At 49.0% G+C, this 16086-nt stretch overlaps 4 protein-coding genes across 6 annotated transcripts in view; 2 read left to right on the top strand and 2 right to left on the bottom strand.

Annotated features, from left to right (window-relative positions):
- kif16ba (kinesin family member 16Ba) overlaps nt 1-3953 on the bottom strand; it is an 11677-nt gene extending 7724 nt beyond the window's left edge. Inside the window, exons 1-11 of one of the 2 annotated variants that reach the window (XM_089006898.1) lie at nt 3708-3953; nt 3477-3612; nt 2723-2821; nt 2546-2662; nt 2377-2465; nt 2199-2308; nt 1656-1798; nt 1420-1579; nt 1230-1343; nt 976-1151; nt 838-903 (exon numbers count right to left, since the gene is read on the bottom strand). In XM_089006898.1, the coding sequence (XP_088863024.1) occupies nt 838-903; nt 976-1151; nt 1230-1343; nt 1420-1579; nt 1656-1798; nt 2199-2308; nt 2377-2465; nt 2546-2662; nt 2723-2821; nt 3477-3512 (1110 nt within the window). In that variant the 5' untranslated portion in view covers nt 3513-3612; nt 3708-3953. The remainder of the gene's footprint in view (nt 1-837; nt 904-975; nt 1152-1229; nt 1344-1419; nt 1580-1655; nt 1799-2198; nt 2309-2376; nt 2466-2545; nt 2663-2722; nt 2822-3476; nt 3613-3707) is intronic. The other variant, XM_089006897.1, reaches the window with a different exon arrangement.
- Nucleotides 3954-4057: 104 nt separating this feature from the next.
- Nucleotides 4058-7023, top strand: snrpb2 (small nuclear ribonucleoprotein polypeptide B2). 2 transcript variants are annotated; one of them, XM_089006919.1, is made up of 7 exons: nt 4058-4185; nt 4821-4893; nt 4998-5170; nt 5233-5361; nt 6426-6461; nt 6543-6631; nt 6728-7023. In XM_089006919.1, the coding sequence occupies exons 2-7, from the start codon at nt 4830-4832 to the stop codon at nt 6885-6887; spliced, it is 651 nt and encodes a 216-aa protein (XP_088863045.1). In that variant the 5' UTR covers nt 4058-4185; nt 4821-4829; the 3' UTR covers nt 6888-7023. The 2 variants fall into 2 exon arrangements, with proteins under 2 accessions (XP_088863045.1, XP_088863043.1); XM_089006917.1 differs by lacking the exon at nt 4058-4185 and adding an exon at nt 4205-4482.
- A 1798-nt stretch (nt 7024-8821) lies between these two features.
- Nucleotides 8822-9118, top strand: LOC148892108 (uncharacterized). Its single transcript, XM_089006924.1, has one exon. It carries the CDS (start codon nt 8972-8974, stop codon nt 9116-9118), a length of 147 nt encoding a protein of 48 aa, XP_088863050.1. The 5' UTR covers nt 8822-8971.
- rrp36 (ribosomal RNA processing 36) lies at nt 9115-15513 on the bottom strand. Its single transcript, XM_089006916.1, has 8 exons — nt 15371-15513; nt 14525-14828; nt 14308-14446; nt 14168-14234; nt 12518-12622; nt 11748-11822; nt 11559-11676; nt 9115-9346 (listed from the first exon to the last, which is right to left on the bottom strand). The coding sequence occupies exons 2-8, from the start codon at nt 14826-14828 to the stop codon at nt 9198-9200; spliced, it is 957 nt and encodes a 318-aa protein (XP_088863042.1). The 5' UTR covers nt 15371-15513; the 3' UTR covers nt 9115-9197.
- Nucleotides 15514-16086: the final 573 nt, after the last annotated feature.

Genomic DNA, 16086 nt, shown 5'->3' with positions numbered 1-16086 from the left:
ACGGGCTTTTTTGTGCCCGACTGGTGTTTTTTTTTGTCACTGACGGGGGTCTTCGTCGCCAACGGGCGGTTTTTGTGGCTGACGGGTCTTTTTTGTCACCGATGGGCATTTTTGTGGCTGACGGGTGTTTTTTGTTGCCGACTGCGTTTTTTTTGTCACTGATGGCCATTTTTTGTCACTGGCGGGCGGTTTTTTGTCGCAGACGGGCGTTTTTGGTCACTGACGGGCGTTTTTGGTCACTGGCGGGCGGTTTTTTGTCGCAGACGGGCGTTTTTGGTCACTGACGGGCGTTTTTGGTCACTGACGGGCGGTTTTTTGTCGCAGACGGGTGTTTTTGGTCACTGACGGGCGTTTTTTTGTGGCTGACGGGCGTTTTTGTGGCCGACGGGCGTTTTTGGTCACTGACGGGCGTTTTTTTGTGGCTGACGGGCGTTTTTGTGGCCGACGGGCGTTTTTTTGTCGCCCACAGGCGTTTCTGTCGCTGACTGGCGTTTCTGTCGCCGACCGGCGTTTTTTTGTTGCCGACTGTATTTTTTTGTTGCCGATGGGCATTTTTTGTCACCGGCGGGCGTTTTTTTCCGACGACAGGCGTTTTTGTCGCTGACGGGCGCTTTTTTTTGTCGCTGACGGGCGCTTTTGTCACCGATGAGCGTTTTTGTGGCCGACAGGCATTTCTGTCGCCGACGGGCATATTTTTGTTGCCGACGGTCTTTTTTTGTTGTCAACGGGTGTTTTTTGTCACCAGCGGGTGTTTTTTTTTCGCCGACAGGCATTTTTGTCACAGACGAGCGTTTTTTTGTTGCTGACGGGCGAATGCAAATGCAGGCGGGGACCCACCCTGGCTTGGTTGCGGTGCAGCTTCTCCTCCACGCTGAGCGCGGTGGGCGAGTGCATCGGAGCCCCCTGAAACAACCGGCGGAGGGGGTGACGCGGAGGCGACGGCGGACGCGGCGACGGGAGGGGGCGTGGCCTCACCCGCTCGCCCCCGAGCAGCAGCGCTTTGAGGCGCGCAATCTCCGCCCGCAGTTCTCGTATCAGCCTGACGTTGGCGTCCTCGTTGACGGTGGGCTGGTTGATGATGTTCTTGGCCCGGTTGGCGTAGCGCAACGTGCTGAGCGTCTCGCCGTAGTTGACGTCAGCGGGCGACACGGCTGAGTGGGGGTTAAAGGGTCAAGGGGAGTTCTGTAAGTCACCCCCCCCCCTCCCCAAATGGCCTCGTTTGTGCCTACTTGCGATCATGATAGTTTTGGAGTTGCCGCCCAGGCTGTCCTTCAGCAGCCACGTCAGCACCGAGTCTCGGTAGGGCACAAAGAGCGCGGCCCTTTTCTGGCCGCCCAGCTCAGCTGCGGGAACAAAAAAGGGGCGGGGCTGACGTTGGCCGGGCGGGGGTGACGTTGCCGGGCGAAGGCGTTTCCTGACCCAGGGCGGAGATGACGTTGCCCAGCGCCACCAGCGACTTGTTGATGTTGGCGCCTTCCTTAAGGCGGACGCCGACGGCGTCGGCGCGCTCGCTGCCGGCAAGGTCCACCAGGTGGATCTTGCTCAGCGTCTCGCTGGGCATCTCCTGGTCAAACTCGGCCTGCACGCCAGCCGGGTGTCAGCCTTCGGGTGGCACGAGGGGGGGGCGGGGCTGGGGCAGCGGGCGTTTTGGGCACCTGCGCAAAGTTGACGGTGAAGATGGCGTGCGAGCGGCTGCTGACGCGGTTCATGCCGGTGCTGGCGGTGGTGCGCTTGCCGTTTCCCGCCTCCATCAGATCCTCGACGTCGCCGAAGTTGTGCACCGGATGCTTGGACAGGTCTGAGGAGACAAAGACGCCCCCCGAGACCCCCTTGCCACTCGTATCGCTTCCTTGTAATAATAATAATAATAATCAGAATAATTCATTTCATTTATAAGCACCTTTCAAAACTCTCAAGGTCACTTTACAGTCAGTTAGATGTTTTTTCTGCGGGTGAGCAGCGGCAGCCACACGCGGCAGCGTTCACTCAAGATAGATAGATAGAAAGCTAGCTAATACATAGCTAATAGATAGCTAGTCAGATAGCCAGACGGCTAATGATAGCTAGGTAGATCGCTAGCGAGGTAGCTAGCGGGATAGCCACCCAGATACCGAATAGAAAGCAATTAGCTAGCTAGATAGCATTGTAGCAAGGGGGGGTGGGGCCACGGAGGTCCCAACGCCACCGTCGCCGCCCACCTTGGACGTAGGGTCCGTCCCTGGGGTGCTCCCGGACCCTCAGGTCGCACGTCCCCGCAGACTTCCTCCTCAGAAGGTCCCGCACGCGCTCGTTGTAAATCTCCAGGTAGCTGCGACGAAGGACGAGCGGTGAGCGGCGCCGACCGGACCGGACCGGACCCCGCCCGGGATTGGTCACCTGACTTCCGCGCGGAAAGAAGCTTGGTCTCGCCGAGCGGCGTCGGCGAATAAGGCCTGGCAGATCCGTGGGACCAAGCCGGGCTCGCCCTGACGCACGCGACAAAAAAAAAACAACAACAAAAGAAAATGGCGCAAAGCATCCTGGGATGCGGGCCGTGCTGGCTCACCGGGATCCCCATCATGGTGTAGGACTTCCCGGACCCCGTCTGACCGTAGGCCAGCACGCAGGCATTGTAGCCCTCAAAGGCCGCCTCCAGCACGTCGCCGCCCAAGTCGGCGAAGACCTGCAGGGCGGGTAAAGTCACACCAAAGCTTTTCGGGCGGCGAAGCCCGGCGACGCCCACCTCCTCCTGAGTGCCGCCATCAGCCGAGTCGTAGCAGAAGTCGTAGGTGAAGGTCTTGGTGGGATCCCGGCTGAGGTCGCCCGATGCGCCTTCCCACAGCTTTGCCATGCGGGGGAGCGGGGACAAGGTAAAAAAAGTGGTTGGTGGCCAGACAAGGTGGACGAAGACGGACGAAAACGGGCGAAGACAGATGAAGGTGGACAAAGACGGCCGAAAATGGACAAAAGCGGAAGAAGGCGGGCAAAGGCGGGCGAAGACGGACAAAGACCGACGAAGACGGAAGAAAACGGACGAAAAAAGACAAAGACGGACAAAAATGGACAAAGACGGACGAAGACAGACAAAAACGGACGAAGCTGGACAAAGACGGATGAAGACGGGCAAAGGCGGATGAAGACGGACGGAAACGGACAAAGATGGACAAAGGCGGACGAAGACGGACAAATACGGACAAAGGCGGACAAAGACAGACGAAAAAAGACGAATACGGTCAAAAATGGGCAGAGACGGACGAAGATGGACAAAAATGGACAGAGACCGACGAAGATGGAAGAAAACGGACGAAAAAAGACGATTGACAAAAATGGACGAAGACGGATGAAGATGGACGAAGACGGACAAAAATGGACAGAGACCGACGAAGATGGAAGAAAACGGACGAAAAAAGACGATTACGGACAAAAATGGACGAAGACGGACAAACATGGACGAAGATCGACGAAAACGGACAAAGACGGACGAAGGTGGACGACACCTTGGGGTTGGTGATGGAGGTTTTGGCGCCGTCCATCTTGATGACGCACTTGGCCGACAAGTCCTGCTCCCTGCCAGAACATTTCGCTTGCCATCATTTTGTTCTCCCTCCCGATCACAACAAGATGGAGGACCGTCTTGCGGCGACAGTTAGCGATCAAATAAACAACCGGAAGACTGAGACTAAATTGGAAAGGGCTTTGAAACCGACTCGGGCAAATGACGAGCTCACCGTCTGTTCATGGGTCGGACCCGAACAGCCACCCGAACCGAAGCCATGGCTCATCCCGCCCCAGTCGGGTCTGCTTGGCTGTTTTTCAGTCGGTCGGGCGGAGCAAATTCCGGCGCCGTTAGTGCGTTAGCCGCTAACCGATCGCGGAAAAAGAAAAGAGAAAGACACGCCGAGTGGTTCTCCGCGGCAGGCGTGCGTGAACCGAGATGGGCGGCGAAAGCGACACTGGTCGGCCATTTGGGCCGCGTTCCGATTGGCCAACGGGCGCCGGCGGCCGACCGTAAACAGGAAACGTTGCCCTTCTTCGCGGCCAGCCGCCAATGCTCCCAAACGAACGCACGAGCGCCCCCGGGCGGCCGATCCCCGGGAGTAGAATGCAGTTTCACCTCCCGTCCTGCTGGCGGCAGCCCACGATAAACCTTTGGAAATCCCCCTCGCGGCGTTTCCTGTTTGGCAGCGTGGGAGACAGAAGAAAGAGGTGAGCGCTTGGCATTTATGTCAGCCGGTTTCTTGTCGTTTCCGCGACTTGCGGCGATTTTGGAGCCGATCGCAATTGAGCTTTCCGACGCAGCCGCGACCGTGCCGACTTTAACGGCCATCTTGCCGGCGTCGTCGGACGTTAAAGTCGCTGGCGCAGCTCGGGAGCTAAGCGACTAAGCTAGCAACTTGAATGGATGCGCCCGGGTCCCGTTTTCACCACAAATTTGAAATCCAATTGGAGTTTAAAGATGGACATCTGTACTATTTGTGCATGCGATTGAACCGATCTCAGCTGGTGAGCCTTCCAATGAACTTTCGAGCTCGTTTTCAGACGCAAAGTCGCACCGGAAGTTCGTGTTTTGAAATCTTCTGGGCCACCTGCAAACTTTCTCCTCCTTGCTATCAACACGTCATTTTAAACTTTAACCCATCGGAGGTGAAATGTTGTCAAATGAAGCCAATATAAGTACGTATGTTCGCGTAGCGCCGTCTTAAAGCAACATGACATTGTTTTTTTTTTTGCTGTCGCTCCCGGAAGTGCATGCCATTTGATAGTGCGCATGTCAAAATAAAAGGACGACGGTATTTCTTAATACGTACCGTTTTCGGTTCCGGTTGTTGTGCCCTTGATAGGATTCCATCATGGATATCCGGCCCAACCACACCATCTACATCAACAACATCAACGACAAAGTCAGGAAAGAAGGTGAGCGAGCGAGCAAGCGATGATTTGGACCAGCTTCGGTTCTGGACTGGCTGGTCCTGTTGTTCTTGCAACAAGATTGAGGTGGCGCCGTGCCGGTCCCACAGAGTTGAAGCGCTCCCTGTACGCGCTCCTGTCGCAGTTTGGCCAGATCGTGGAGATCGTGGCCATGAAGACCATGAAGATGAGGGGCCAGGCATTTGTGGTCTTCAAGGAGCTGGCGGCCGCCACCAACGCCCTGCGCCAGCTGCAGGGCTTCCCCTTCTACAACAAGCCCATGGTAGGGCGCCGTCGCCCGGGAAGCTCCCTGTCGCCCACCGCCCGCTTTCCTCTTCCCGCCAGAGGATCCAGTACGCCAAGACGGACTCTGAGGTCATCACCAAGGTCAAAGGTGATCGAGACAAGAAGAAGGATAAGAAGAAGAAACCTCAAGAAACCACCGCCGCCGCCCTGGCAAAGAAAGCCGCCATGGTGAGCCTCCCGCCGTCGCCACTCGCCCGACGTGCCGAGGCGACCGAAGCCCGAGTGCTCAGCTGTCATACGTTGCCACGCCGACTAGCCTTTCATTGATTACTTTTTAATATCATTTATGGGGTGCGGCATCCCGCCAAAATAATAATAATCCATTTCATTTCTTAGCGCCTTTCAAAACTCTAAAGGTCACTTTACAGTCACAGAATCAGTTTTTCTGTGGGTGAGCAGCGGCAGCCACACGCGCCAGCGTTCACGCAACCCGGAAGTAACTCAAATAGATAGAAAGCTAGCGAGCTAGCTAATGGATTGCGAATATTAATAACAATAATACATTTAATTTCTAAGCGCCTTTCAAATCTTTCAAGTTCACTTTACAGTCACAGAAGTTAGATACTGTAGATAGCTAGCTAGTCAGCTAAATAGCTAATAGATAGCAAATAAATAAACAGAGGCAAATGAATCAATTAATGTGTCATTCAATCCGAAGCACACTGAAAGGCGGAAAGGAGAGGCTCAAAGCATCCTTTTCACCAGTGGATCACAGACGTCATTGTGAAGTGTGCACGTCTGCTACAAACTAAATGTTGAAAGCAAACCCCAGGCTAGCCGTAGCATCCGTTGACCTAAAGAGATTGTCTCACTTCTCCCATCCCACGTCAATCCCCTTCAATTCCGAGCCGCGACTGTTCCACATAGCTTTTTCTCATGGTGGGTTCCTCAAGCCATGTGATCCCTCCAGACTGCCCAACAGCTAGCCAGCGAATAGAATGCTAGATAGCTAGCTAATATGTTTCATGACTCAAATAGCTAGCTAGCTATATTGCTAATAGCTAGCTCTCTAGCTGGCTAGATAGCTAATAGATAGAAAACTAGCTAATAGAATGCTAGATAGCTAGCTAACTAGATGGTTAATATGTTTCCTGACTGAAATAGCTAGCTAGCCAAAATCAATGATGTCAAAATCATCCTAAAACGTGTGAGCAAGCGGCAACGTAAGATGGTTTCACGTCTCCCGCCGGGCGACATCCAGTGAGCGTGACTTTGTGTGGCGTTGCGTTCAGGTGCCGTCGATTCCAGCCCACATTCCCGCCGTGCAGGTACGTGGACGCCGCGGTCGCCGGCGCGGCTAGCTCTCCGTTTGCCGGTGCTAACGGCGGAGGCCTGCGCTGACTCGGTAGGTTCCCGACAACCCCCCGAACTACATCCTGTTCCTCAGCAACTTGCCAGAGGAAACCAACGAGATGATGCTGTCCATGCTCTTCAACCAGTAAGTAGCGTTGTAGCGTTGAGTTGCGTAGCGTTGCGTTGCGTAGCGTAGCGTAGCGGGCAATATAATCCAGCCTTTGTGCGCGGTCGGCGTTAGGTTCCCGGGCTTCAAGGAGGTGCGTCTGGTTCCCGGCAAGCACGACATCGCCTTCGTGGAGTTTGAGGGCGAGATGCAGGCGGGTGTCGCCAAGGACGCCCTGCAAGGCTTCCGGATCACCGCCACCTGCGCCATGAAGATCACCTTTGCCAAGAAGTAGCGGCGAGTGCTGCACGCGCTGCCTTCGTGGACATTTTTGATTTTATTTGCTAGTTTCTTTGAAGGTCTGCTTGCTAGCTCGCGCTGAATCCTTTTTGTAAATTGACAAAATAAAACTTGCCTTTTGTTTTTTTTTACACGTGCGTGAAATGTCGTCATTTGGGCATGTTTGGTCACATGAGAAAAGAGTTCTGTCACGTGACCTGGGAAGCCCACTGATCACTCCCAAATAAGATTTAGAAGCACCTTTCAAAGCTCTCAGGGACACTTTACAATCACAAAACAAGTAATACATATATAAAATAGTTTTGAAAGGCCCCCTTTAAATGAAATTTATCATTATTAATCAAATAATCTAATGTATACAAGTACATGTACATAAAATTGTCATTCCCTTACTGAGACGACGTTTATTGAGCACAGCAAGCAAACGTCATGAAATGTTTCGTGTTTCCTGCTACGTCAATTCCGGAAAGTGGGGCTTGTTTGTAGTTATGGGAATTCCGGCTCTTTTCAGAGAGCCGGTTCTTTTGGCTCGGCTCACTAAAAAGATCCGGCGCTTCTGGCTCCCAAATAGCTCCTCATTTTTTTTTGCTTTAATTAATTAACTACCCAAAATCATTTACAATTATATGAAAAACGAATTACTCATTTAAAATTACAGTATATCAAATATTCGTATTTATATATGCACAGAGAGCATCCACAAACTTTCATATTCCCTGTGGTTACTGTGGTCTGATATCAGCTGTCACTAATTTGCTGTTCATATTAATAATGCTATCAAACCAACTAGTGAAAACATAATTGAATAATAATAACCGCATAATGTGATAACATTTGTCCACCTGTTACCTTAATGTCCCCCTTCTCACTGCTGCGTGTCTGTAATTCTCCTCTCCCTCCTCTACCACGGATATCGTCAAATCACGTGCGGCTTTAACCGAAGACTGGGGAGGGGGGGTGGCGAATAGAGAACAAAAAAATCGATTCCCATTTCCGTCTCCTTGTTAGGAACCGCTCTCTTCGTTCACTTCAGCGATCCGGCTCGTTCGCGAACGACACATCACTACTTGTTTGGACAAGATGGCCTCCGCCGGTGAAGAAGTAGCAGCTCGTGCTTGAAGGTGATCGACGCAACCGCGACGTCGAAAGCCCGCGTGAGTCCGCTCGGTTGTTGATCGAACGAACACGACGGTTCAGCACCGAGTTCGCGAAGGAAGGTAATGCGAACGCTTCACAAGCCGACGCACGACGTGCACTTGTTCGATGTTCGTGCGTATTCTTAACTTATTAAAAGCACCTTTAAAAACTCTCAATGTCACTTTACAGTCACAGGATCAGTTTTTCTGTGGTGAGCAGCGGCAGCGTTCGCTCAACCCAGAAGTAACTCAAACATAGAAAGTTAGCTGGCTAGCTAATAGATAATTACAGTAAAGTCTCGTTATATCGATATTCAAGGGAGTCCGAAAAATATCGATATAACCGGGACTATCGATATATTCGACCCTGTTTGCATGTAATTTTCTCCGTGCGTGCATAGAAATAGTATCGATATAACCTGGACTATTGATATATCCGATATCGATATAACGAGACTTTACTGTAATAGCTAGCTTGCTTATAGATAGCAAATATATAGCTAGCTATGCAGCTAATAGATAGCAAATAGCTAGCTAGATAGCCAGCTAGCTAATAGGTAGCAACTAGATAGCTAGCTAGGTAGCTAATAGTTAGCAGATAGATAGCTAGCTCGGTAGCCAGCTAGATGGCTAGCTAGATAGCCAGATAGATAGCTCAAGTGAGCAACATTATATAAAAAGACCAGGAGCACTACTTTTGTCTAAAATGTCTTTTTTTCCCCCCCCAAGTGTTGGATGATCGGGACCTGTTGACTTGGGACGCGGGCGACGGCGGTGCTGCGCCATGGGCCTGTGGCGCGACTACAAGGTTCTGATCGTGATGGGCGGCAGCTTGGCTCTGATTCACTTCGGATGGTACCAGCTCAAGTCCCACCCCCAGCTGTACAAGAGCGCCGCGCGCGAGCACGCCGCCCAGCCCAAGAGCGACTAGCCTAGCCAAGTCATGAGAGGGGGCGGATGGCTGCGGCGCAACTGGCCTTGGGTGGCGGGCGGCGCCCTGCTGGCCGTGCACGGCGCCACCTGGCTCATGCAGCGCGCCGTCAAAAACGCCGTACGCTCGCCGGGACAACAGACACGCACGCGTGATTGACGGCGCCAATGTGTTTATTCTTGAGGACAAACAGTGCTTGCTCAAAGACACCCAAAAAAAAATGCTCCCATGTTGGAGTTCAAACATCTTGGCGATGCTGTTGCCACGGCAACTTCCTGCGATCCTTGCCGGCGTTGCGCTTCCTCTTCTTGCCCATGAAGGCGTCCAGCTTGCCGCTCGTCTTGAGCGAAGAGAAGCTCGCCGCCAGCCGCATCTTCTTCTGCTCGCCTGCAATCCAAGAAAAAGAAAATGGAGAAGCTCCAGTTTTGCCCGATTTGCTGTATGAAATGATAAAAAATTGCTCTGATATGAAGAATGTCAAATACAAAGTGTACAATGGGTCGGTCCTTCCTGGTCTTTTTACATTAAGCTCACTTGAGCTATCGAGCTAGCCATCTATTTGCTATCTATTAGCTAGCTAGCTGGCTATCAAGCAAGCGATCTAGCCGGTTACCAAGCTTGCTATCTACTTGCTATCTATTAGCTAGCTAGCTGGCTATCAAGCAAGCGATCTAGCCGGTTACCAAGCTTGCTATCTATTAGCTAGCTAGCTGGCTATCTAGCTAGCGATATAGCTGGCTGCCTAGCTAGGTATCAAATTTCTATCTATTAGCTAGCTAGCGATCTAGCTGGCTACCTGTTAGCTAGCTAGGCAGCCAGCTAGATAGCTAGCTATCTGCTATCTATTAGCTAATAGCTAGTTATCTGCTATCTATTAGCTATATAGCTGGCTACCTATCTGCTATCTATTAGCTAGCTATCTATATGCTATCTATTAGCCATCTAGCTAGCTATTAGCTAGCTAGCTGGCTATCTTACTAGTGATAGCTGGCTACCTAGCTAGCTATCTATTTGCTATCTATTACCTAGCTAGCTGGCTATCAAGCTATCGATCTAACTTAGCTAGCTAGTTATTTATTTGCTATCTAATAGCTAGTAGGTGGCTATCTAGCGAGCTATATATTTGCTATGTATAAGCAAGGTAACTATTAGCTAGGTATATATTTGCTATCTATAAGCTAGCTAGCTATCTATTAGTTATCTATTAGCTTGCTAGCTAACTTTTCTATTTAAGTTATTCGGAGTTGAGCTGGCGCCTATGGCTGCCTCAGCTCACCCGCATAAAAACTGATCCTGTGACTGTAAAGTGACATTGAGAGTTTTGAAAGGCGCTTAGAAATGAAATGTATTATTAATTGAGCAGATGTAGGCAATCCATCAGCTATGCGTCTTCAGATGACCTCATTCAAGACGTCTTGAAAATCTATTAGCTGGCTACCTAGCTATTTAGCCAACTACTGTATCTATTAGCTATATAGCTAGTTAGCTATTAACTATCTTTTCGCTAGGTATTAGCTATCTGTTCCCTAGCTATTAGCTATCTATTCACTACCTCTTAGTTATCTATTTGCTAGCTAGCTTGCTATCTATTTGAGTTACTTCCTGGTTGAGTGAACGCTGGCGCGTGTGGCTGCTGCTGCTCACCCCCAACATCTAACAGTGACTGTTAAAGGACAACCGACGCCTCTGGACATGTGTCCATAATTTGTGAAATCACTTCAAATGACTTCTCTGAGCGTATTTTACAAAGCATATAGCTATATTTGACCTTTTAAGACTGGCGCTAAATATTCAGGAAGTCTTGTTTTCGAGTTGATGACGATTCCAGACGTGACATCACGTCTGGAACGCCCCTGACCGAGAAAGCGACACACAATGCATTTTGGGTATTTTGTTTGGTCGGAAAACTTCGTGTTGATGGCGAAATTAGAAGGAAAACACAAATAACGCGATGGTGAATCGTTGTGTGTTGCACCAAGACTACTATTTGATACTAGTTGACACAAATTCCAAGCAGACAAATCAGCCCATTTCCAACGGAGCTTGGTCGCCATCTTGTGCATTTTCTGGGTGCTACATTGCTGTCATTGACGGCTCGAATTGATATGGGAGGACTCCTTTAATCGATTGCAAAAATGTATGCTTTCCTCTTCAGAACTACTGTATTTGAATCATATTCATAACTGGATGTGTACCAAGAAAGCATCTTCTCCGAATCTGAAGCAGCTCAATTTTTTTTGCAGATTTAGCACACTTTAAGTCATTGTTATTGGTGTTTTGCATTTGACAAAAAATATCATACTGCGCGTCTTGGGTATTTTAGATGCTCTAAAATGTTTTTCTGATGTCAGTTAAAAAACAAAAAAATGGTGTCGGTTGTCCTTTAAGTGATCTTGCGTTTTGAAAGGTGCTTATAAATGAAATGGATTATTATGATGATTATGATTATTCAAAATGATGAAAAGAAAACATCCAAATGTTACAAAAGTTCGGTTTTCCTCTGAATTGAACTTGTTTGTTGCGGTTTGCTCTGCCAATTCACCAAAGATAGCGGCCTTTTTGTTTTGCCCCTACCCCCCACGCGGTGAGCGTGAGTCACCTTTGTTGACGAAATGGGGGCGAGCGCCGCGACTGGCCCGTTCCCTCTGCTCCTTCTTGTGCTGAAGCTCGTTAGCCCGTTGGCGCTCCCGCGCGGCGCGTGCCCGTTCCCGATCGGCCTGTTGGACGGGCGACAAGCTGACGCCCATCTTCACCTAACGGCCATCTTGGCCGGGTGGCGCTCACTCACCATTTTGGCCAGGAGGAAGTTGAGCTTCTCCTTCCTGTCGCTGTCCTTGCTTTTCCGCAGGTGCTTTTGGACGACCTGAAATTGGAAATGAGCGATGGGTGCGACAAATAATAATAATCCATTTTATTTATAAGCGCCTTTCAAAACTCTCAAGGTCACTTTACAGTCACAGGATCAGTTTCTCTGCGGGTGAGCAGCGGCAGCCGCACGCGCCAGCGTTCACTCAACCCGGAATAACCAAAATAGATAGAAAGCTAGCTAATAGCGAGCTAACAGATAGCTAGCTAGATAATAATCATAATAATCCATTTCATTTATAAGCGCCTTTCAAAATTCTCAAGGTCACTTTACAGTCAGTCTATCTGAGTCAGTAACTCAGATAGAAAGCTAGCTAGCTATTAGATAGCTAGCCTGGTAGACAGTTAGCTAACTAGCTAGATAGCCACGTAGCTAATAGATAACCAGCTACATAGCTAACGAGCAAGCCAGATGGCTAATACATAGCAAATGGATAGCAAATAGACAGCCAGCGAGGTAGATAGTGAATAGCTAGCCAGCTAGCTAACTATCTAGATAGCCACATAGCTAATAGATAACCAGCAACATAGCTAACTAGCTAGCCAGATAGCTAATAGATAGCAAATAAATGGCAAATAAATCGCCAGCTAGCTAGATAGCGAATAGATAGCCAGCTACATTGCTAGCTAGCCAGATAGCCAATCGATAGACAGGCAGACGCGTGGGATTGGCCCCCCCGACCGGGTGCGTACCTGCGACTCTCGCCGTCTGATGTCGTGGATGAAGCTGTAAGTCTTGTCAAAGATCTCCTCCTTGTACTCCCCGGACAGGTCATCGAAGCGAGGGTCTCGTAATGTCTACCCCCGCCCCACACACACACACACAAAATGTATAATAATAATAATAATACATTTCATTTGTAAGCGCTTTTCAAAACTCTTAAAAGACAACTGACACCATTTTTTGTTTCGTGACATCAGAAAAACGTTTGATAGCATCTAAAATACCCAAAACACGCAGGCTGATATTTTTAGTCAAATGTAAAAGACCAATCAAAATGACTTCAAGTGTCCCAAAACTAATTCAAAACGACCCCGAAATTGCCAGTTTCAGAAGGTCCCGCCCCCTTGTTCGTGACGTCACACAAGGACGTCTTGCCTTGCTCGAGAATCAAAACAATGGCTTCAGATTCGGAGAAGATGCTTTCTTGTTACTCATCCAGTTATTAATAGGATTCAAATAGTTCTGAAGAGGAAAGCATACATTTTTGCAATCGATTAAAGGAGTCCTCCCATATCAATTTGAGCCGTCAATGACAGCAATGTAGCACCCAGAAAATGCACAAGATGGCGCCCAAGCTCCATTGGAAATGGGCTGATTTGTCTGCTGACAATTTGTCAGCGAATATCAAATAGTAGTCTTGGTGCAACACACAACCATTTACCATCGCGTTATTTATGGGTTTTCCTTCTAATTTCGCCATCAACATGATGTTTTCCGACCAAACAAAGTACCCAAAATGCATTGTGTGTCGCTTTCTCGGTCAGGGGCGTTCCAGACGTGACGTCACGTGAGGATCGTCATCAACTCGAAAACAAGACTTAAAGTCTTAAAATGTAAAATGTAGCTATATGCGGTGGAATCTTTGTAAAATACGCTCAGTAGAGAGTAGTAAATTATGGACACAACTTGTCCGGAGGCGTCGTTTGTCCTTTAAGGACACTTTACAGTCATTGGATCAGTTTTACTGTGGGTGAGCAGTGGCAGCCACATGCGCTAGCGTTCACTCAACCCGGAATAACTCAAATAAATAAAAAACTTGCTAGCTGGTTAATAAACAGACAGACAGCCAATAGATAGCCAATAGCTATTAGCTATTTATTTGCTAGCTATTAGCTGTCTATTTGCTATCTGTTCGCTCGCTAATAGCTATCTATTCGCTAGGTATTAGCTAGCTATTATCGATCTATTCACTAGCCATTAGCTATCTATTCGCTATCTGTTCGCTAGCTAGTAGCTATCTATTCGTTAGGTAGTAGCTATCTATTCACTATCTATTCGCTAGCTATTAACTATTCGCAAGGTATTAGCTAGCTATTAGCTGCCTATTTGCTAGCTATTAGCTATATGTACACTAGCTAATAGCTATCTATTCACTAGGTATTAGCTATTAGCTATCTATTTGCTAGCTATTAGCTATCTATTCGCTAGCCACTAGCTATCTATTCGCTAGCCATTGGCTATCTTTTCAATAGCTATTAGCTATCTTGTCACTCACCAGCTAGCGTGCTTCCTATTTGAGTTACTTCCAGGTTGAGTGAACGCTGGCGCGTGTGGCTGCCACTGCTCACCCACAGGTATCCCTCCAGCGAATGGATTATGTATGGCGGCGGCGGCCTCACCGGCTTCTTGACGGCAACCACCTGGCGAAGGAAGGGCGCCCGTTTCTTGGCGGAGACCTCGGAGGGCCTGAGAAAGTAGCCAAGAGGGGTCAGGGGTCAAGCCCACCCGGCGGGGGGCCACGCACGCTGTGGCCGCTCACCTGTTCTTGTTGAGGCGCTTGCGGCGCTGGGTCGCCTCCGCCGATGGCCGCCTGGCGCCATAAGCGAGCCGGTTGTATGCTTTGGTGCCCACGCGGCTTTGCAGGTTCAGGATGTCCTCAAAGGACATGGTTGACAACTCTGGACAATTATTATTATTATTATTATTTTTTTTTTCCCTCGACCGGGACGGCCAATATGTCCGCCGGCGGGCGTCACCTTTTTGGACATCCTTCTTGGTGGAAACACCATCGTCGCCGCCATCGTCTTCGTCGCTGCAATCGTCTTCGTCGCTGCAATCGTCTTTGTCGCTGCAATCGTCTTTGTCGCTGCAATCGTCTTCGTCGCCATCGTCTTCATCATCTTCGTCCTGCTCACTCACATGTCCAACTTGGTCTCGGCCCTCCTCATCGTCGCTGCCGCCATCTTCCTCCTCATCTGGGTCTTGGTTCTCATCCGGGTCTTTTCTTCCCGGCTGCGTCAATTCAGGCGAGCTGCTCTGGTCTTCGTCGCTGTCCGCCATCTTATTGCCGACACAAACGCGGAGGGAGGCGCGACGTTTATTATCAACTGGGCTTTTTCTGGATTTTCACGGAAGAACGGAACGGAAACGGCGGGCGATAGTTTGCTTTTCTTCGGTTGACTTGACAAATGTTTGCGGGACATTTGGACTTAACGCCAAACTTTAGCAGTCGTTCTCCCCGCATCCGGTCACGGCCTTTCAATATAAAGGCATCAAAGATATTTGCACATTAACGAGTTGATGAGCACGAACGTACTTTCCTGTTTCCAAAGAGTGAAAAAACGATTAATGACCCCCTGTTGCCTTTTTTACTTTATGTCACGGGCAAAAGGTGCCCCCAAATCGTCTCTTTGGCCTAAACTATGTCAAGAGCAACAACGTGACGTATTTCGAAGGCCTAACGAGGGGGCGGAAGTTAAAGGCTCGCCGAGTCGCCCCTCACTCAATGCGTTTGAGCTCAAAAGATGGCAAGAAGAACATTTGCAAGCGACTTTTTTTGGGCGCTCCTCTACTCGTAGAGAATTCCGGTGGTCGTCACTTACTTTGAAATCAGCTGAAATGGCGGCTGGGGTGGCTGAAAACCAGAGCCATTCGCGAAACTAAGCTACTTCAGGCTGGTTCAACACGGACGGTCGCCCCCGAAAAACGTCACTTCCGTCTTCGTTGCGCCTTCGCAATAAAAGTACGGTTTTTAGGCAAACCGTCGCCTTCTTACGGAAGACCATTAGATATAAGTTCGAATCTAGCAAATTTGTGACTTTAAATCTAGCAAATTGGCGAGTTTGAATGTAGCAAATTTGTGATTTTAAATCTAGCAAATGTGTGACTTTAAATCTAGCAAATTTGCGAGTTTGAATGTAGCAAATTTGTGACATTAAATCTGGCAAATTTGTGAGTTTAAATCTAGCAAATTTGTGACTTTAAATTAGCAAATTTGTGATATTAAATCTGTCAAATTTGTGAATATAAATGTAGCAAATTTGTGATTTAAAATCTAGCAAATGTATGACTTTAAATCAGATTGAGACGAAATCAAAATGTCCTGAAAATGAAGCGAGCTACGGCAAGTTCAAATCACACTTTTTTGATTGGACCCGCCCAAAAAGCTTCGTCAAACAAGCCTCTACAAAAATGGTACGACCCTTTGAGGCACGGGCGACAGTCAAATTTATCTAGCTGGCTCTGTTAGCTGGCTATCTATTAGCTGTCTCGCTAGCTGGCTGTTGGTTATCTATTAGCTGTTTATTTTCTGTCCATA

This window comes from Hippocampus bargibanti, linkage group LG10 (assembly GCF_051943395.1).
Source record: "Hippocampus bargibanti isolate YZ-2025 linkage group LG10, ASM5194339v1, whole genome shotgun sequence".
NCBI classification, from domain to species: Eukaryota; Metazoa; Chordata; class Actinopteri; order Syngnathiformes; family Syngnathidae; genus Hippocampus; species Hippocampus bargibanti.
Note: the sequence above shows the minus strand (reverse complement) of the source record. Positions and strands in the feature narration are given on the sequence as shown.